Source organism: Pelodiscus sinensis, chromosome 14, assembly GCF_049634645.1.
Source record: "Pelodiscus sinensis isolate JC-2024 chromosome 14, ASM4963464v1, whole genome shotgun sequence".
NCBI lineage: Eukaryota > Metazoa > Chordata > Testudines > Trionychidae > Pelodiscus > Pelodiscus sinensis.
The window spans coordinates 34,452,077-34,474,071 of NC_134724.1; the positions used below are offsets into that span (position 1 = coordinate 34,452,077).

Genomic DNA, 21,995 nt, shown 5'->3' on the forward strand with positions numbered 1-21,995 from the left:
GCCCCTTCTGCTCGAAGCCCTGCTCCTTCCTGTGTGGCCTGGGGCCACTTCAAAAATTTTCTAAAAATGATTGCCCACCCCTGTTCTAGGCCAGTATCCAACCTTTTCCCCATCCCATTTCAGGAACCCTGTTGTGGTCTGTAGAGTTGTTATGCCTTGCTCATTTCCTGGTACCCGAGTGCCTTCAGGTCCTGCATTGAAGAACTTCACTACAGGTTGGACCTCCCTGGTCTGGCACCCTTGGGACCTGACTGGTCCTGGATGAGGGATTTTTCCGGACCTTGGAGGTCATTTCAGGCCCCCCTGCTGCCATTCTCCTCCCCCCACCGGCCTCCACCCACTGGGCTTCAACCAAGTCCCATGCCAGCTCCTGGCCTTTCCCTAGTCCAGCTGAGCTGCACACCAGCTCCTGGTTCCCCACCCCTCTCACAGCCCCGCTGAATTGCATACTGGGTCCTGGGCCCCCACATCCCTCGTAGCCCTGCTGAGCCACACACTGACTCCCGAGCCCCTATCCCTCTGCAGCGCGCTGGGACTCTCTGATCCTGGAATGTCCATAGTCATGCCGGACTGCAGATGTTGTTGGACCAGAGAATCCAGATTTTAGACGTGCAACCTGTACACATCTGTTCTAATCCTCTTGAGGCGACGCTGTTAGCAGTTCACCACTCCCCTTTCCAAAGCAGCTACAGAGCTAGTGGCAGAGCCTTCCCGGGCCAAAGGTTTCTACTGCTGGCATTTTTATTCGGGATTAAAAAGGGGTCCTGTGTCCTCTTTGCTGATTGTGAAACCTGAACAAACCTCAGACGGCCTCGGTAGGGATTCTTGCACCCACCCAGAATCTTCTGCCCCTGGAGCTGGCTAGTGGGTTAACCACATCCACAAAGGACACCGTGGCAGCTAGACTCTTGTGTCCTATATAAACCCCAGAGCTGCGTCACAGCCCTAGTCTGCTGTGTCTCACAGCATGTAGCTTCTTTCAGCAGCTAAAGGGAGGCACCTCGGGTTTAAGCCGAGCATCTGTCGCTACCAGGATGTGGTACGTAATATCTGAGGTCTCTCAAGTTGGGCCCCCTAAATCCCTGGGTCATTTCTGGAAATGTAGATCGAGTTATCTAGATACAGGGATGTGTGAGGACTTTTGGAAATCTAGGTCCCAGTTCATAGTCTCGATCCCTCCGAGGTAACTTGTTCCCTTGAGCGAACATAAAATATCCGTTTAGAGACTCTGGATGCTAGAGGAATATTGTGCAGGTGGTGAAGTTATTGGCTGGGATAACTGACGCGTAGCAAGGTTAAGTGGCTCTCTCGAGGTCATAGGGCAAGTCTGAGGTGAAGTCAGGGAGAGAACTCTCGACGCCCAGTCCTTGACACTCTAGCCATTAGGCCACGCTGCCTCGATGTAAGGAAAGATGAGCTGGCCCATGGCATGCCTGGTAATTGTTGCAGCTAGAACGTTGATGCTGGACACTCAGGTGCCGCCCACTCCCTCTGCAATCAGGTGTAAAATGTGCATGAGTCCCGCTCTTCTCTCCTTGCGGGACAGACCAAAAGCAGGATGTTTATGGTGCTGAACAACCCCCCAGCTGTGCCACAAGCAGACAGGAAGGGATCCCAAGCCACTGTTTTCTGGCTGCCGTGCTTGAGCATTCACTGCTGAACAAAGGTGGCATTTAAACCACTTCTTCCTTGTGCCCCGAGGCTCAGGCTAGGAACCAGGCTAGATACCAAAGCAAGGGTGTGGTCCTGTGGGATCGCAGCAGGAAATGAAGGCCTGCAGCACTCCAGGGAGACACTTGGCGTCTCATTGCATCAGGTCACAGACGGGAAGCTGTTACCTGCCTTGTAGAATCCTACACACGTCCTGTCACCTGGCCAGGAATTGTATAGTCCTGAGTAACATCCTGCGCTTGTGCGAGGTGGGTTGGGAGATACGGTGTCTGGGTTTTCATGTAAAACACTTATCCGTAGTGCAATGTTCCCGCTAATCTTTTCATCCATGTGTGGAATAAATATTTGATGTGCACTGAGGCAGGTGCGAATGTGCACCACCAACAGAAACACAAAACCTAGCCGTGGGCGCTCTGATAATCAGCTGGGCAACATTGGAGTTTCTCCTGAGCGGCTGTACATGCACCCAGCGTACAGGGAACACTGACGTAGTAGAACTTCCTTATAATGAAACTGCTCCCAATGGTCCCCATTCAGCAAAGTACTTAAGAGCATGCGACTAGCCCCACTGATATCAGTGGGGATAAGTGATTAAGTAATAGCTTGGTACTTGCAAACCGAACATCTCTGATGCAGGGCCACTGAGAAGAGGGAACCACAGAACCTCCAGGTGACTTTTCAGTTGTGACCATTCAGGGCAGCTCTGCCTGTTTTCAGCCTTGATTGGTGGGCAGGTAGCCTGACCCAAGACATTGAACAGGCAACAGGTTCTTTGAGAGAGGCGCTGAGGTTGTTCGCTGTCTCTCACGTGCCCTGATTCAGCGGGTTTTCTCTGTCTGCCAGCCCTGCAAATCCAACTGGGGTTCTGCGAGCTGAGCCAGGTTCTCCCCTCTTGCACATCAGCGCCAGTAAGAATGATTCTGCCTGGCAGACCCTCCCCGGTTACATCTGGCAGCTCGGTTGCTTTTTGGGGGGTCTGCCCAGATACAGCTGATCTGGGGGTGGAACATACCAGGTCATAAGAGCAGCCATACAGGGTCAGACCAAAGGTCCATCCAGCCCAGTATCCTGTCTGCCGGCAGTGGCCGATGCCAGATGTCCCAGAAGGAGTGAACAGAACAGGTAACTATCAAGTGATCTGTCCCCTGTCACCCATTCCCAGCTCCTGACAAACAGGCTAGGGTCAGCCTCCCTGACCAGCCTGGCTAATAGCTATTGATGGACCTATCCTCCATGAATTTATCTAGCTCTCTTTTTTTATCCCTGTTGAAGTCCTGGTCTTCACAACACCAGGTCTGTCCGTGCACTAAGAAGTCCAGGCTGCCACTCACTCTCCCCGGGGGCTGGACTACCTCTGCCCAGCTCACTGGGGTGAAAAGCACAAAATGTGACCAGATCTAGCAGTGATCAAGCATCCAGAACAGGGGCTGTCAAGTAAGGAAGTGCCATTTCGACCAGACTAGGGATGTTAAACATCATGTATTCGGGTAACTGTGTAATTGCTGAAAATCTCAGCAGTTACACGGTTAATAAAGCTTTAGCTTTATACTGCAGAGCCCTCCACGAAGCTTCCCCGGAGTGGTGCTGCCAGCTCCCTTCACTGGGTGTAATCGACACTGTTAACCAATAAGCAGATGTTAAACGATTAGTCGTTTACACGCAAACATCTCTAATATGGACCCCTCCTTACAGTGGAACCTCATTTTAAAGCACATAGAAAACCACTCGGAGCTATGTGCGTTATTCGGACAAACGTGGCTTGCCTCTCCACTGACTCCAGTCCTGGGCTAGCAGGCTAGAGTAGGTGGTCCAGCTGGCTAGAGTGGGTGGTCCAGCTGATGGCTGGTGGTTGTAGCCAGCTGCAGGGAGGCGAGAAGGTGGCCAGAGGTTTGTTAGATTTCAGGAGGCTTGGTCTGAGCAGGTGGGCAGTGGCGCTGGCTGTGTGCCTGTGATGATTCCCTGCTGTGCCGGAAATCGGAATGGCAGCTGCTTGGGGGCTGCTTCCTATGCTGTCCCCCGTGACTGTTGTGTGTTTCTGAACCCCTTAGGAAACCAGGCTGAAGGAAGGAATTGTGAAGCTGAAACCTCACGAAGAGCCCCTGCGCTCGGAGCTGCTCAGTGGGAAATTCACCATCCTAGTAAGTGTGAGATCACGCCCTGGCCTTTCTCTCACACGGCCTCGGTCTGTGCACGGGTCTTGGAAGGTGAAATACCCTGCGTCTCGTGAGATTGTAACCCCCAAGCAGGGTCGCGGGGTTTTGGGGCGGTCCAGATGGAATCCTTGAAGAAAGGGGGGGCGGTGCTTACGCATCCCCAACTCCTCCCCTTTCTTCTCCCTTTCCCATGGCCGTGTCAGTGCCATGGGGCGTGTGCGCTGCTCCTGCCTCTGGTCGAGGAGGTTCGCCCATCGCTGCCCTGAGCACTGAGGCTCGTGAGCCGGTTCTCCTGTGCAGCCATCTTTGGCATTAGCTACTCCCACAGCATATCCCCTTCCTTTGGCTAATCTGTTTGGCTTGGGGAAAATGCCAGCTAAAGGTGATCTTTTTGGGGCGCCTCTGGTTCACTGTTAGGGTGCAGTGGGAGGCTCGTAGAGTGGAATGAGTAAGGAGATGGGGTTCTCTTTACATCCACAATGGCAAGTCTTGCTTTTATCCTCCCTTCCCCCCCTCTCCCCTCGGGATCCCGGCAGGCGAGCTCACAAGCATGTCCCCATTGTGAAAAGGGAAAGTGGTCTCCCTAAAATAAATCCGTGATCTGGGCAGGTCAGTTCACGGGCGCAGTTCTGCTATCCATTCACGGGCGCAGTTCTGCTATCCATTCACGGGCGCAGTTCTGCTATCCATTCACGGGCGCAGTTCTGCTATCCAGGCTGCTGCAGCATGAAACATGCATGCTGACTTTGTAACGCGAGGCACCCGCGCACTCGGTGCTGCACAAACACATGGGTAGACTCCATCCCTGCCCCAAAGAACTTTGTACCACCCGTGCTCTCTACAGAGACCGTTCTGCTGCCTGTCTGGGCTTCATGCTGTTCCCCCGATTCCCTTCTAGAGTGCACGGGACCCCTCCGGAGCCTCGATCGCCCTCTTCACCGCCAAGTTACACCACCCCAATAAAAGCGTCCAGCATGTGGTGCTCCAGGCGCTGTTCTATCTGCTGGACAGAGCTGTGGAGAGGTGAGTACGGACGTGTGCAGAACAGAGCTCCTGGCTAGTCAACTGGCAGACAAGCTTTAATTGCTGTAATCCTAGAATCCCAGGGCTGGAAGAGACCTCAGGAGTCATCAAGTCCAGCCCCCTGCCCAAGGCAGGACCAATCCCAACTCAATCATTCCAGCCAGAGCTTAGTCAAGCCGAGACTTAAAAACCTCAAGGGATGGCGATTCCGTCACCTCCCTAGGGAACCCATCCCAGCGCTTCCCTACCTTCCTAGGGAAATAGTTTTTCCTAATATCCAACCTAGACCTCTCCCAATGCAACTTGAGCCTATTGCTCCTTGTTCTGCCATCTGCCACTACTGAGAACAGCCTCTCTCCATCCTCTTTGGAACCTCCATTCAGGTGGTTAAAGGCTGCTATCAAATCCCCCTTCACTCTGCTCTTCTGTAGACTAAAGAAGCCCAAATCCCTCAGCCTCTCCTCGTAGGTCATGTGTTCCAGCCCTCTAATCATTTTGGTTGCCCCCCGCTGGACCCTCTCCAATGTGTCCACATCCTTTCTGTAATGGGGGGCCCAGAACTGGACACAGTACTCTAGATTCAGCCTCACCAGAGCTGAATAAAGGGGAATAATCACTTCTCTACATCTGCTGACAGTGCTCCTCATAATGCACCCTAATATGCCATTAGCCTTCTTGGCTACCAGGGCATGCTGTTGACTCATATCCAGCTTCTCGCCCACTGTAATCCCCAGGGCCTTTTCTGCAGAACTGCTACTTTGCCTATTGCAATCTAGGCGGGATGGTTTTCCCTGTTCTGCTGAACTCCCCACTCCAGGGTTTCCATCTGTACGCACTGTCTGGCATGGAATTGGCTTCCTCCCCTCTGCCTCCAATCCCGGCAGCATTTCCAGCCAGTGTCTCTTGCTGTAGAGAGATAAGAATTCATACAGGCCTGGGCCTGTGGACCAACGCTGAGGGTTTATTTTTTTTAAGCCCTGCTCTGAGAGCTCATAACCCACCAGGCATGTCTCTTTCAGCTCCTAGCCTATTTGGCATCCAAAAACAAACCTGAAGTGATTCATTTGAATGGCTTTGGCCTATCTTCTACAGTATAAAGGCTACTACTGGAGTAGTTGATTTTCCAGGCCTGCTGCAGAGTCTGTCTGTCTGAGCCGACACTGTGACAACTCCAGGGTCAGATGTCTGTCTAGCTGCTCTAGCGGGGAAGTGCAGCGAGGGTTTTAAGTTATATTGGCCACATGATTGGTGATCAGATGATGGGTTAAGAGCTGTTACTTTGTATCTCATTGGGGTATCAATATAGAATCACAGAGCTGGAAGAGGTCAAGAGGTCAAGTCCAGCCCCCTGCCCAAGGCAGGACCAATCCCAACTAAATCAACCCGGCCAGGGCTTTGTCAAGCCGAGACTTAAAAACCTCTAGGGATGGAGATTCCATCCCCTCTCTAGGGAACCCATCCCAGTGCTTCCCCACCCTCCTAGGGAAATAGTTTTTCCTAATATCCAACCTGGACCTCTCCCATTGTAACTTGAGACCATTGCTCCTTGTTCTGTCATCTGTCACTACTGTGAACAGCCTTTCTCTGTCCTCTTTGGAACCCCCCTTCAGGAAGTTGAAGGCTGCTCTCAAATCCCCCCTCACTCTTCTCTTCTGCAGACTAAACAGACCCAACTCCCTCAGTCTCTCCTCATTGGTCATGCACTCCAGCCCCCTTATCATTTCGGTTGCCCTCCGCTGGACCCTCTCCAATGCGTCCACATCCTTTCTATAGTGGGGGGCCCAGAACTGGATACGATACTCCAGATGTGGCCTCACCAAAGCCGAATAAAGGGGAATAATCGCTTCTCTGGATCTGCTGGCAATGCTCCTCCTAATGCACCCTAATATGCCATTAGCCGTCTTGGCTACAAGGGCACACTGTTGACTCATATCCAGCTTCTCATCCACTGCAGTCCCCAGGGCCTTTTCTGCAGAACTGCTACTTAGCCATTCGGTCCCCAGCCTGTAACAATGCTTGGGATTCTTCCGACCCAAGTTCAGGACTCAACATTTGTCCTTGTTGAACCTCATCAGATTTCTTGATTTCATATGATACTGTAGGGTGGAATTTTTGGAGGTTTTTTTAGTTTGCTTTCTTAAAAACCTGGTCAAAGCTTGCAAAGTCCTGTGCGTACACATGCACGCACGCACACACACACACACAGAGAGAACATTCTTAAGGTTGCAAAGTCCAGGGCTCAAAAGAGGAAATGCCAGAATTCAGGTAGTCTGTGAAACTTTAATTCGATCCCTTTGTGCAGATGCACGATGATAGTCTTTAGTGTCATGATCACTGCCTCATTCCATGCCCAGGCTACCATAAGTCTGGCATTTCCTATCTTTTGAAGTGCTTGACTTTGCACAGGTAGTAATGGTCTCTGAATGTTGCATGTGTGTATATAATTATGTATATTTAGCTCTCCCTGGGGGCAACACAAACCCTTGATTCATTTGTGAGGATGCCCCATATGTGGTTTATGTTCTCGAATCTGCCCTTGAAGATCAACTTGGGTCCTTACAGGAGAATTCAAGCGGAGTGTGGCTGAAATGCTGATTGCTATTAATTGAATAGGTTGTTTAAAGCAGGGATTTGAAATCTCCAAGCCATCGTTGTGGTACGGGTGCTTCCAGGCAATACAAACTCATACGTGAGCTGCATGAAGGTCTTGGGACTTTCAGCCAACAGCTGGGACCACCCGAATGCTGCTGGTTTTTTTTTTTTTTTTTCATTCCTCTCTCAAAATGAACTGTTCATGAGAGCTGTCCGGGTGGGGCTCAGTCAAACAGGCCAAACACCTTCCAAGGAACTGCTTGCTGCCCTGCAGTAAGCTTATGGAAAATCCCTAGGCCTAGCTGGTTTCTTGAGAAATTTGGTAAAACTCATAAAGATCTCACACGCCTGATGCTTTCATCTGTATTCAAGGAAGCCAGAGTCTCTTGATCTCTGACTGAGTCATTGGCTCTGGTGTGCTCTAAAGAGCTAAGAGCCAACATCTCCCTGGGCATTTTTGGGAGCGGGATGAGGTTGGTGTTATCTCATCCAGCACATTTGGAAGCAGAGAGTCTGCTCATTTTATATGGAATATGAGCATGCTGAGGAGCAGCCAGGACGCACAAAGGTTAACATAACGAAACCGGGAGCGTGCTGTGGGACACATGACGGGCTGACCCAGTTCCAGGGCTTGGATTTCCTAGCGCAAAAGTGAAAGGAACCCCTTCCGCACCCTGCTCATCCCTGGGGGCTGCTGTGCCTTGGGCATCGACATGCGCTTGGTGTCGGGAGAAGTCCGAACCGGATTGCGTAGCCGTGTAGAACATGGCGGGGAAGGCTGAGATTAGAGCTGTTCTCCCTCTGGATTGACTTGCTTCTCAGATGCTCTGTCGCAGTGTTTCTCAACCCTTTGGATAGCAGGGCCCGGGCTTGCTGCCTTCCTAAACTGTGTCAAAGGATCTCCGGGGCTGGCCTTTGAGAAACACAGCTCCATGTGCCAGGACTGCATTTTGCTGGCTTTTAAATATAAGGCTAGTTCAGAGAGTTCCCACGCCTGCGGCATCCTCAACCAAATAGTCTACTTCATAGGACCCACGTTGGGAAAGAAAGTGTATGCTTTCCTGGAGAGTGCACAGAGGAATACACATTCATTATCCCAAGAGCTTATCCCCTCTCTTGGGCAGACTCACAGTTCAGACTTCGGTCCTGGAGGCCTGGGAATAGGAAGGTCCGTTTTCCCCAGAAACTCCATAGGAAAGATGGCTTTTGCCTCTTGCCTTGCAGGCCAATGTTGCGCATTCAGCTTAATTTCAGTTTTGAAATAATTCAACACAGCCAGCAAGCCACAGTGAACTGAATACCCAGAAATAAATATTTAAAAATGTCGAAGACACTGTAAACTCATCTTAACAGACCAAGTTCTTTCTTAGCTATGCCCAGTTCCCCAGTGCTCACTAATTCAGAAACTTGGCATGACCACAGAGAGCCCCAGCTAGAGGAGTTGTCTCACCCAGCAGGTAGGTGTATGTTGCTGTGCATCCCACTGTCCACCAGGGATCTCTGTCTCCTGCACTGCAAAAACCTGAGAGTTGGGGTCCGATTTATCTCTGGTTTACACATTCCCTGTTCCCAGTTGAATAGGAATCTTGGTTTAAGCAGGCATGGAAAAAACAGGCTACAGAATTCCCCCCTCCCCATCTCCCCCATTTCAGCGATTGATGGTTTGAATCAAGAGGCAAGACGCTCTTTGGACAGGGTGATTCACATATTAATGTCAAGCAAGGAGTAATTAACAAACAATGGGCACTTTTCCTAGTGCACAAACCAGCCCTTGGTTTCTTTTATCTCCCAAGTGGATCACGGAACTGCACAGAGCTTTGACCAACCTTTTTTTTAAGGCACTTAGGCAGAAGGTCTGAAAATAACGGGCTGTTTGCGGGCACAATTTGGCCCCCATGGCTCATGAACTGCTACACCGCAGGCAGGCCCACCAACAGAGGGATGCTCATTGGCCCTTGCTCCTGAGCTGAGTGATTCTGGCTCCTGGTCGCTACTACTGCAGAGACTGGTAGCCCTGGGCTCTTTAAATCACAGCTGAACCGTCACATGGCATGCTCCAGGCAGTGCTAAAGGGTTAGTGGGGAGGGAAGGGACTAACCCCCTGCCCTGGCCTTTCTGGGAGCACAGAGCTGCCCCCTCTCGCCCACCCTGGGGCCCAGCAATTCTACTGGCTCCCTGATTGCAGGGGTTATGTTTCTAAGTGCTCTTACTGGCCCAGTCTTGTTTAAAGCAACAGGACTAGCTCTCCCATTTGTTTGGACCTGGTGCTTCTGTAGTAGCAATGCTTCCTGGAAAGGCTATTTCCAACCTGCTCACACCATCTGGTAGCCCCGGGTCGTCCTTGTTTTTATTCTCCTGAACTCTGAGAGCTGTGTCTTACCTGTTGCAAGGACCCGACTCAGCAAAACACCATAAGCAGGGACTCTAGTCCTACAGCCACCGATGTGAGTTCAGCAAACGTTTGCCAAATTGCCATCTAAGCCGAGACTCCATAGCGCAAATACCCCATTTGAGAGTCTGGTGTGTCTAGGAAGGAATACTGCAGGAAGCGATCTAGGAGTCCGAGTGAACCACAAGCTACATTTGAGTCAACAGTGTGACACTGCTGGAAACCCTCCTCCCCCCCAAAAAAATCATTCTGGGATGCATTAACAGGAGTGTTGTGAGCAAGACACAAGTCGTTCTCCTGCTCTACTCTGCACAGATTAGGCAGTTGGAGTATTATGTCCAGTTCTGGGCACCGCATTTCAAGGAAGATTTGGAGAAGGTCCAGAGAAGAACAACAAAATGATGAAAGGTCTAGAAGATACGACCTATGAGGGAAGGCTGAAAGAATTGGGTTTGTTTAGTTTGGAAAAGAGAAGACTGATAGCAGTTTTCAAGTACCTAAAAGGGTGTTACACAGAGGAGGGAGAAAAATTGTTCTTCTTGGCCTGTGAAGATAGGACAAGAAGCAAGAGAGGTTCAGGTTCGACATTAGGAAAAACTATTTCCCTAGGAGGGTAGGGAACCCTGGGATGGGTTTCCTGGGGGGTGGGGGTGGAATATCCATCCCTAGAGGTTTTTAACTCCTGGCTTGATAAAGCCCTGGCTGGGATGATTGAGGTGGGGTTGATCCTGCTTTGGGCAGGGAGCTGGACTTGATGACCTCCTGAGGTCTCTTCCAGCCCTAGAATTCTGATTCCTAACTGTCCGGGTGGTTAAAAACTGGAATAAATTGCCTAGGGGGGTTGCAGAATCTCTAACACTGGAGATATTTAAGAGCAGGTTAGATAACTATCTATCAGGGATGGTCTAAATCCATGGTGTCAAACATACTAGCCACATGTGACTATCTGGCCAGTTGAGTGTGGCTAGTTGGCTTGAACAATGTGGCTATTAGGTTACTGCTTCAGACCTGATTGGGTACCACGGTCTAGATGGCGCTTGGTCCTGTCGTGAGGGCAGAGACCTGGACTCGGTGACTTCTCGAGATCCCTTCCAGTTCTAGCGTTCTCAGATTCTATTTCTCAGAACCTGGGCCTGGAACCTCCATGTTGTCAATTAGCTGAGGATCTGGTCCTCTGTTGTTCAAAGTGAATATCCTGCTGAATTAACTCTTATGGGAGTCAAAAATCGGTGTGGTACATAAGGAGTTAAAGTCCTTTTTTGGAGAAGAGGCTGGATCGGTGTTTTGAGGGTCTCCGTGCCCCATAGTTCCACATCTCCATGCAGCAGGTAATTCTTTGTCTCCACCCTCCCTCCCCCAATGTACCCAGCTTTGAAACGCAGAGGAACGGCTTGGTGTTCATCTACGACATGGCTGGCTCCCACTATACCAACTTCGAGCTGGATCTGAGCAAGAAAATCCTCAACCTGCTGAAGGTAAAGGAAAGTGGGGAGATGGGAGCTGATGAGAGCAGAGGCAGGGTTTGGATTTCTAGTTCCCAGCTCTGCTACCGGTGCACCATATGGCCACAGGCTACTGAACCCCAGAGCCTCCATCTGTAAAAGGGGGAGACTGGTAGCTCCCCATTTACCTCATAGAGGTTATTTTGAGGATCAGTTTGTATTCATGATTGTAAAGGGGGTTGGACGTGTAAGTCCTGACCTAAAACCCACTGGAATTTGCGGGAACAGGCCCGCTGACTTGGGGGGAGCACGGGGCAATTGCCCTGGGACCTGTCCATTTAAAAGGGCCCATGGCTGCAGCCACTGTAACAGAAGTGGGAGCAGTCCCAGGCCCTTTTAAATCACCGCCGGAGTCCCAAGCAGTGCACACCCAGCAATACTGAAGGCCTGGCTGGAGGAGGCTAGCCCCAAGCCCCTCCCCTTCCACCAAAGCGCCATGTTGCCCAGGACCCAGCAAAGTCCAGTGGCCGCCCTGTGTGGGAATCGTATGTCTGACAGGCGTGGGCTGTAAAGCACTATATAGTGTGGCCTGTTTGCTGTTAGTTGCTCTGCTCTGTGGCGCATGCCTGGGACTGTTTCAGTTAAAGGAGATGCTAGGTTTTTTGACACGTTTGTTTCAGTATCCTGGCAATTGCTGATTGCCAGCAGGAAATATTACACAGGGAAATTTCACCACAAGACTTTCCCTGGAAACACACAGCCATTAAACCATAACCAGAGCGTATTTTATGGCCATGGAGAAAAGTTATAAAAGCCCAAACAAATTAACTCTTTTTAATGGGAGTCTCAAGCTCCCAGCCCGTGGGCGATCCCCGCCAGAGCGATTGCACAATTTGGCCTGGGACTCCTGATGGGGGAGGGGGAGGCTGTTTGTTACCGGTCCCCCAAATCCACCCCTTCCCACCATCGCCCCACCCTCGCCTCCCATGGCACCCTGTCCCTGAGGACACGGCTTCCGGGGGAGGTGAAATTGGTGTGATGCGGCAGCAGCAGTGGTCGCACCCCCCTCCCACACACACACTCCCTGCAGTGACAGGGGCCACGGGGTAGCTAAGTGCAGCAGAACAAGTGCCTCCACCCAGTGCGCTCCACTCCCCCCGCAGCTCCTGCCGCCATGAGGAGTGGGAGGAGGGGCGACTGCTGCTGCCACATCGCACCACCCCTTCCCCCCAGTGATCCCCAAAGCCACGTCCTCCGGGACAAGGTACCATGGGGAGGAGAGGATGAGTCAGTGACAGGAAGGGGCAGGCCTTGGGGCCTGGTAACAGACAGTCCCTGGGATGGCCTGTGGGCCAGGAGTTTGAGACCCCCAGCCCTGGAGCTTTCAGGGGAAAAGATCCCAAGTTCCCGCTGCGAGTAACACAGCCTGGCAGCAGCATGACTTCTGGGCTCCACTCCGGGGACTTCCTGAAGAGCAAAGAATTAAGCAGAATGTTCGTGCCTCTTGCTCTTGGGCCCTTTCCTCGATTTCTCCCCAGGCCTGCGCTGTATCCGCCCCCTGCTGGCTGTGAGGGGGAAGGCAGGCAAGAGAAGGCAGTGGGGAGGTGCTGGTTTTAAAATGCATCCGTGTGCCATCCACAGGGCGCCTTCCCGGCTCGTCTGAAAAAGGTGTTCATTGTGGGTGCCCCGATGTGGTTCCGCGTTCCCTACTCCATCATCAGCCTCCTGCTGAAAGAGAAGCTGCGAGAAAGGGTGAGTGAAAAGTGGGCCAGGCGCAGGCAGTATTGGCCTGTGGAGAAAAGCTGCGAATTAGAGTCCCTTCCATGGGGACATCTCCATAACCAGGCTGCGTCGTGCAGGGAGATGGGGAGGCACAGCCTGATGCACGATAGAGCCTCTTCTGCAGCCCTTTTCAGAGCACACTGGCCAGCGTGTTGCAGTGACGGCAGCTGGAGCAGGCACCTGGCAGGCAGGCTGCAGTGTTGCTAACGAAGCAGGAGGCTGTTGTGTAAAGCCTCCACCTGAGCCATTCCCCTGTACGTTGGAGATACTCGATTTCCACGTACATTTTCTGGAAATGCCTTCTATTGTAAGGTCCTGCCAACATGTGACTTAGAGACTGACAAAAACCTGCTGTGATCAGTGTTTGGGGTGGGGGGAAGTTGTCTAAGTCACTTCATTACTGATGATTAGAAGTTGCTTACAATGGGAATTGTTCTCAGTGGCTGTGCTTTGGATGGGATCTTTGTCACTGTTGAGCTTGGGAGCTTTGCGATGGTTTCTTTGTAACTTTCAGCTGCTTTGCCTTTGAAGTTCTGCAACTTGTTGTAAGAGTGGAGACAGAGCTTTGCACCTTCCTAATCTTTGTAACATTCAGCCACTTTGCTTTTTAAGTTCTGTAGCTTACTGTAAGCTACATTCCATCCAGCGATAAGGGAGAGCTGGGTAGGTGATGAGAGAGAGAGAGAGAGAGAGAATGGTAACTGGAGCATAAATGGGCAAGGAAAACAGCAGGCTAAAAACATGGAGCCAGGAGCCAAGGAATGACTAATTTGAGCAATCCCAGTGACATTGCTGCTCTAAGCAAACAAAGGACTGTGAGGTCTGGCAGGCTCCTTGGTGATGGACATGGAGGAAGGACCCTGTGTGAGTGACAGGGTATGCCCAATAAAAGGAGAGAGCACATGTGAGAAGCCCTCTTTATGATCAGCTCTCCATGCCTGCAGGCAGGCACTCTGGACCCGCTATGCCTTGGCTTTCTCTCTCTCTTCCTGCAACCCTTTGCCTGAATAAGTGTGTTGAGTGCCTGAGGGTGCGTGCGTGTGTGTGTTCCCTCTAAGATTTTCCATCCTTGGGCAGGTTGAATTTTTTTGGAGGGGGCGGGTTGAAATTTTTTTTGTGCAACACCAATTTCGAGGTAGTGTGTGGCTGTGTACTCACCCATGCAAACAAAACCATAGATATAAATATATATTTTAAATAGTTCATAGGTGTGGAAGAAAATATATTCAAACAAGGGATAAATAATAAGGAGCAAAGCTTATGATGATTTTCTTTTTATTTGATTCCATATTAAATAAATACTACCCTGGACTACCCTGGACTGAAGAAGTGGATTGCGCCCAGGAAAGCTCATGATACTATTTATGAAGCAAAATGCAGGACAATGTAGCACTTTAAAGACTAACAAGATGGTTTATTAGATGATGAGCTTTCGTGGGCCAGACCCACTTCCTCAGATCAAATAGTGGAAGAAAATAGTCACAACCATATATACCAAAGGATACAATTAAAAAAATGAACACATATGAAAAGGACAAATCACATTTCAGAACAGGAGGGGGATGCGGGGGGGGGGGAGGAAGGAAGGTAAGTGTCTGTGAATTGACGATATTAGAGGTGGGGAGAGTGGGATGTTTATTCACAGACACTTACCTTCCTTCCTCCCCCCCCCCCCCGCATCCCCCTCCTGTTCTGAAATGTGATTTGTCCTTTTCATATGTGTTCATTTTTTTTTTTAATTGTATCCTTTGGTATATATGGTTGTGACTATTTTCTTCCACTATTTGATCTGAGGAAGTGGGTCTGGCCCACGAAAGCTCATCATCTAATAAACCATCTTGTTAGTCTTTAAAGTGCTACATTGTCCTGCATTTTGCTTCAGCTACCCCAGACTAACACGGCTACATTTCTATCATGATACTATTTATGTATTTTGTTAGCCTAAAGTAAGGCCGTTACATTTCGATTAATCAGCTAATTGAATAGTCGATGTAATTTGCGTCGACTATTTGATTGGTCGATAAGGGCACCTCTACCGTTGAAATGTAGCAAGAACCCTGCTGGCTTTTGCTACCTTTCAAAGGTGGAAGCACTGCAAGGAGCACGGGGTCAGCAGAGACTCAAGCAGTCACCCGCTGGCCCCGCGCTCCCTGCTGCGCTGCTGCTCTTGAAGGTGGAAGAGTGGGAAGAGTAACCAGTTCTCCACTGCGCCCCTCTCCCATGGAGACAGTGCTGGGGAGAACCAGTTTTTAAGCCAGCTTCCCCCCAGTACCAGCTCCTGCTGCCCCTCCCTCCCCTCCCACCTTGTTACCTCTATCTGTTGAGGAGGGGGAAAAGGAACTGACCGGGGACGAGAAAAAAAAAATAGCAGCAAAACTTGGGTGGGCGGAGATTGATGAGGGGGGCTGGATCGCCTCGCACCCCCCTGGAATTTCTTCACGCCCCCCAGGGGGGCACGCCCTCCAGTTTGGGAACCCATGATCTAGGGTCTGAAACCATTTCTTTCCTTTTGGAAAATACGGACGGTTTTATCAACAAACAAGCTTGTATTCAGACCTGAAACCAGGCAGCATTTCTCGGGAAAGGACTCAGAGTGGTGGGTCTTTGTCCGGCCCCCAAAGTGTGCGATGCTGTATAGATAAAGTCCATGCCTTGGAAGAACCCTTTTAGATAACGAGCACAATGACGGTCGATCACAGTGGGAATTTGTGTTTTGAAACCAAAGAGGATGTATCACGTGCAGCCATGTCAATATCCTTAATTTGCTTCCGATGGAACCATTTCCTTGGAATTTAATGCTCCCCAGGCCCTATAATGGCACTTGCCCTCTCCCCTCTGTCTGACTAGAGCAGGAGACTTGTGTGAAAAACTCCCTTCTGAAGTGTGGGCTCTTCCCCAGTCCTCACAAACCAGCTGTGTAGTTGTGGATAGGGTTGCCAGATGGTCTTCCAAAAATGCAGAACACATGGGCTAAACCTTTGTCAAGGGGGGAAAAAAACCCACCCACACCGAACACACCTCCTGTGTGGCTACTACCAAGAGCCACCAAGCTGGGAACAAAGGGCCTGCTACCCAAAGCAGAGAGAGGCAGACCCTGGGGCAACAAACGGCAGGGCGGGGCGGCGGGGGCGACCATGGGTAGGAAAGCGACTCCCCCATAGTCAGGTCTTTGGGCATCCCAGTGGGAAGAAGTAGAAATTCCACCCTGAGAGCCCCGGAAGGCACCTAAATGCAACTACAAAGCACCTGCGGGCTTCTCTCCTGAGCTACGGCACCACAACGCGCTTGAACAGCGCCCAGGAGCAGGGACAGGGCTTCTCCTCCTCTCCACTCCTACGTCAGACGCAATCAGCTGAGGGCTCCCAGCGCCGATGGATCGTGGCCCCGCCTCCCAGTCGCTCCCCCCGCCCTCGTTTCCATCCCGCGCCCAGCCGGAAAACCAGAAAACACCAGACATTGCACGTGTCCAGTATTTTCTGAATTTTTTTACCAGAGGGCACAAAAACCTGACTTTCCGGTAGAATACCGGACCCCTGGAAAGGGATCTAGCTGCTGCACTCTGGCCTGTTCTGACCCGGTTCTGTGTTCTACTCCAGCAGAGGGAAGGCAGGCGCCCCCTGCTGGAGGTTGTCAGAACAGCACCGTTCGCTGAGAACAGCTTTCTAAGCAAGGGAAGGGACCCTTTTGTGAGGAGTTTTCCAGGCCCTGTAATGACCTCAGGAGCTGGAAACTGATCAGTTGGCTTCACAGCCGTAGCCAGGCAGATTCCATCCCCTCCTCGGTGTCCGCTGTCTCAAGCAAGCCTGCGTCAAGTCCATGCTTGGTGTGTGTTTCACCCCCTCCCATCTCGTTCTGCTCCCCCAGGTTCAGATGGTGAAGATGTCGGAGCTGAAGGAACACCTGCCCCGGGAGTGTCTCCCCGAATACCTAGGGGGATCCCTCAAGCTAGACCCTCTCAGCTGGAACTGCCGCTTCCTCCCCCAGCAGAATGGCCACCCAGACCCGTTGGATGAGCTGATCCTGGTGCCGCTGGTTGCCCCGCGAGATAACGGCTCAGTGCACATCCCAGGACCAAAGTGCATGACTGTCCATCAGCTGTTGGACCACGTGACCCGAAAGCAGAAGCGGGGGATCTACGAGGAGTATGAGGATATCCGGCGCCGGAGTCCGGCAGGGACCTTCAGCTGCTCCTTGTGAGTGTCAAGGAAAGGGGCTGTCCAGAAGGGAGCCCCACAGGCCCTCTTTCTATGAGGAAGCTGCTTCCTTTCTTGGCATCCTGTGTGGGCTCCTCCGTGGAGCGGTAGCAGGTCTGCCTCAGTCTCTCTCCTCACGTGGCAGGCTCAGCAGTGGGGCACGTGGGGTGGAGGGATGGTTTGATAGCAGCAGTCAGGATTACAAAAGGATTCCTAAGACCAGGGTGCATTTACTGTGCATGTGTCCACCACTCCCTGGCCTCACAAGGGGGGAGTAAACCTCTGCTCTGCACCCAAGCCAGCCCCTTTCTTTATGGCCATGTGAAGCAGCAGCTGAGGGGGCGGCAGGGCCCCCAGCTAAGAAGGCCGCAGTTCAGCTGTGGGTACCAATCAGGTGCATTGTCCTGCCTGCTCTGTGCCCCACAGGGCTCCGTATAACCAGGAGAAGAACCGATATGGGGACGTGCCGTGCCTGGACCAAACTCGTGTGAAGCTGACCAAGCAGCACAGCCGCTCGGAGGTAAGCAGGCAGAGGCAGCTGTGCCTGACTCTCAGCCGTCTGGACGGTCCTCCCCTTCCCCCCCCTCGTTCCTGAGCAGCAGTTGCACGCTGGACATGCCTGTGTGCTAGGAGAGCGGTTTCCTAGCTGGGGTGGCGTGAGAGGGGCCTGGCCCGGTGTTCTGAAAGCACCGCTTATGAATGGGAGTGTGGGGGGGCTTCTTTTTCCTGGGGACCCCTCTCTCCAGCCCAGAGACCCAGCCCGTCCCCCGCTTCTGGCCTTCACCTGCTCCTCCACATCAGGGTGTCTCCGGGGCAGCAGGGCTCTGGAGGGTGGGACCCTGAGGTGCTTTGAGACCAGGTTCCCGGGGGGGCTGGCAAGTCTCTCCTCTTGCTGTTCCCGCCTCCCACCAGAGGAACGTCCTCTGGTCCTGCCTCAGCTCCCCAGGTCCCTCCACCTCCCACACTGCAGTCAGGGCAAAGGCAAACCCGCAGGCCGGTGTGGCTGGCAGCAAAAGGCCTCCCTCAGCGTAGGGGGGAAATCATTTGAAAAGGTAGCCATGTAACCACAGTTCCCGCTAAGGGGTGTGCCTGCGCGGCTGTGCACAAAAAAGTCTTCCCCACCTCCTCTGGAGAGCCGCGTGGCAGGCAGCTGCTCCGCTGGGCGGGGCCGGCTGAGACAGCGTAGTGAGGGAACCGCCAGGACTGGGGGCCAGAACCTGCCACCGCTACATGGCAGGGGAGGCCTGCTCCTGTGGCTGCCAGATGGGTGAGATCGGGGGGAGGGGGGGGTTCTGCTCCGGCAGCTGGGAACGTGTGTGTGTTAATAAATTGAGAGCCACAGTGGCACACGTCCAAACCAGCGCATGTGACCTCGATATTGGGACACAAGCCAAAACTCGCTCTGCTCATGGTTGGAAAATCGTCGAGGGAACCCTGCGTGTCACCTCCAAAAATCTTAGTGGCTACATGGTTACATGAGCTGTGGGGCGCTCTAGGATAAAGCTTAGCTTAGCTTTATGCTACAGAGCCTGCAGCAAAGCCTCCCCATAGCATGGCCACCAGCCCTGCTGGCCCCATTCCCAGGGAGCCACAGCATTTAACTTGCGGTTGCCCCGGGCCAGGCCCACCACAGACAGGGCCTGCTGTGGCCAGAGGGCCGGAGCAGCCCCTGTCTGCAGTGGGCCCTGTGGGGCTGGAGCAAGCAGGGAACTGCTCCCGCCCCAGTCAGCGAACCGGAACTGGTGAAGGATGGGACTTACCAGTTAGCCTATTACATCCCTACCCATGGCGCCAGCCTGTGGGGTGTTGAATATGTCAGACCCGCATCTCCCACTTGGCAGCGCTGCCCTGTGCTTCAGCCACAGTGCGGCTCCTCCTCACCCCTCCGCTGGAAACACCAGCACGGGTGACGGCGGTAGCGGAGTGTTCCTGGCCGGAGCTGTGCTGGCTGAGGGGCACCCCACGTGACCTGGCTCTGCTGGGGGTGACCAGAAAGGGGCACCCCCATCCCACGCTGCAGATGAGTTCCCAACCTGCTTTCGCACTCAAGAATGTAGCTTCTTAACTGGAAGAGCTGCGTCTTCAGCTGGTATAAATCTGTCTCGCGCCATTGACTTCAGTGAGCTTGTCCTGATTTACACCTGCCCAGCGTCTGGCTTGACATATTAGCTTCTCCTCGGAAAGGACTGTGGGAACTCCTCCGCCCGGCATCACGTCGGGCCCGGGCAGCCGGCCAGCGTCTCGTGCCAGCTGGAAGCTCCCAAATGCCCGTTCCAACTCTCCCTTGTCGTTCCTGGCATGCGTGCTCTGGGCGAGAGATGCCGCCCGTCTCGGAGGATGTGGGGAGTGCTGAGCAGAGCCCAGTGTGCCGGGCAGCTGCTCAGGCTGCAGCCTAGAGAGATCCAAACCTGACTGTAGCGCACAGGAAACTTCAGAGCCACTGTGGCTGCGGGAACGTGCAGCCGAAAATAGCTAGCGGGAGCCCCTGCTTTGTCCATCTGCCCAAGCTGGAGTCTGGGGGCACCTCTCCCGGAAGGGTCGATTATGATAGTCGCCCCTAAATCCCTGAGGGTATGTCTACACTACCACCCTAGTTCGAACTAGGGTGGTAATGTAGGCAACCGGAGTTGCAAATGAAGCCCGGGATTTGAATTTCCTGGGCTTCATTGCATATTGCCGGGCGCCGCCATTTTTAAATGTCTGCTAGTGCGGACTCCGTGCCGCGCGGCTACACGCGGCACGGACTAGGTAGTAATGAGGAGTAACGGTAGTTCGGAGTAGGATGCCTAGTCCAAACTACCTAGTTCGTGCCGCGTGTAGCCGCGCAGCACGGAGTCTGCACTAGCGGACATTTAAAAATGGCGGCACCCGGCGAGATGCAAATGGAGCCCGGGAAATTCAAACCCCGGGCTCCATTTGCAACTCCGGTTGCCTACATTAACCACCCTAGTTCGAACTAGGGGGCTAGTGTAGACATACCCTCAGGGATGGGGCTTCGGGCTCTGCTTTGGGGTGTTAGTCAGGTCTTCAGTGGCATCCTCTCTCCCTGCTGGGGAGGAGCAGGCGCATGTGGAAGCCAGAAGCAGAGGCTGGGCGGGTCTCTGGGCTGGAGAGAAGCTCCATGCCAGAAGAGGATCTTTCGGGTTCATTCAGCTTCCCGCATGTCCGCGCTTTTTGTGGAAGGGAACGGAATGGAGAGGGCCCAGCCCTCTGCGTCCCTCTCTGCGCGGAGAGGCAGCAGGGCATTGTGGGAGGTTATTTGGAGGCTCTGGTCTGAATCCAGTCGGGTCCGACCGTTTCTCTTCCCTGCCGAGTTTGTCACTTACAAACACTTCCGGGGATCGGCATGGCTGGAGTTCCGCTCCGTCCTATTCCACTTCCTGCGTGGAGTTGCTGTTTGATCTCTGGGTGCATTTCCCCTCCCCTGTGTCCCTCTGCTCCTGCCCCCCGGCTATCACTTGGAAATAGCAAAGCTTAACGTGGGGGGAGCGGATTGTAGGTCCTGTGGCACTGCCACCCCCAGGGTTGGCGGTGTCGCTGCCGCAAGCGGCATGGCCGGGCAATGGGCCGTGGAGCGGATTTAGTTTTAAAATAGGTCGGCATCAGATGCAAACCTGAGCTCCCGCCTGCACGAGAGCTGGGCTGGAGGAGACGCCGCAGAGCAGGGTCTGGGAACACCTAGTGTTTGTGTCTGTCCTCGCCTGTGTATGGGATACCCCTCTGTCACGCTGCAAATGGCTTTCCCCTGTCTCAGGCACCCCCCTCTGGTATGGTGTGGGGCGGCGCTCCGCGGGATAACGATTTGTGCAACTTTCCCCTTCGGCACAGGGGGGTGCGGCGCTCCGCAGGGTAACGATTTGTGCAATTTTCCCCTTCGGCACAGGGGGGTGCGGTGCTCCGCGGGGTAACGATTTGTGCACTTTTCCCCTCCGGCACTGGGGGGTGCGGTGCTCTGCAGGGTAACGATTTATGCGCCTTTCCCCTCCAGCACGGGGGGGGGGGTGCAGCTCTCCGCGGGGTAACAATTTGTGCACCTTCCCCCTCCGGCAAGGGGGGGTGCAGCGCTCCATGGGGTAACCGTTTTTGCACCTTTCCCCCTCCAGCTGACGGACTACATCAATGCCAGCTTCATGGATGGCTACAAGCAGAGGAACGCTTACATTGGCACGCAAGGTAAGGCCCTGCTCTCCGTGATGCGGGGCCCGTCGGTGGGCAGCGTCAGGGCAGGGGGCCAGCCTGTCGCTGTTCATATGCGGCTCCTTGTGGCCCCCCTGAGGCGGGGAAGAGGGACTCTGGGCCCTGAGCCCCTGTGCTCACTAGAGCCTTGGAAGGGGGTGGGCTGCGGCGAAGGTGTCAGAAGCCGCCGTAGCTGGAGGGGCTCACTCGGAGGTGGGAGGGGAGGTGCACAGGGAAGGTGTCTCACTTACAGTCTCCTGGCCGATCCCCCGTCGCAGGGCGTGCCTGCAGAGAGCTTTCAGCAGCTGTCCCTAGAGATCCCCTCCACTTTCCTGGCCTTTCCTGACTGACTCACTGGGTTTCTCCATGAAGTTTTCTAGCCTCTGGATGCTGCCCCATCCTGGCCAACTGGGACCCCTGCTCGGGCACAGGGGAAATGGACCTGCCTCATTGACAGGGGCCACCCGCCACGTGGCACTGTCCATCCCTGATGCAGCAGTCTTTATTCCTGCTCCAGCCGGGTGTCTTCCAGCCGGGTGTGCTGGCTCTGTGGCAGTGGCTGTAATGTGGAGGG

The 21,995-nt window shown here is 53.3% G+C and overlaps 1 protein-coding gene across 1 annotated transcript in view; it reads left to right on the plus strand.

The window, feature by feature from the left end:
* The window catches only part of PTPN9 (protein tyrosine phosphatase non-receptor type 9), a 61,241-nt gene that overhangs the window by 25,365 nt on the left and 13,881 nt on the right, over nt 1-21,995 (plus strand). The window contains exons 3-9 of the mRNA XM_075897389.1: nt 3,720-3,809; nt 4,723-4,847; nt 11,198-11,303; nt 12,912-13,022; nt 16,917-17,245; nt 17,672-17,765; nt 21,349-21,418. Coding sequence (XP_075753504.1) covers nt 3,720-3,809; nt 4,723-4,847; nt 11,198-11,303; nt 12,912-13,022; nt 16,917-17,245; nt 17,672-17,765; nt 21,349-21,418 — 925 coding nt within the window. The remainder of the gene's footprint in view (nt 1-3,719; nt 3,810-4,722; nt 4,848-11,197; nt 11,304-12,911; nt 13,023-16,916; nt 17,246-17,671; nt 17,766-21,348; nt 21,419-21,995) is intronic.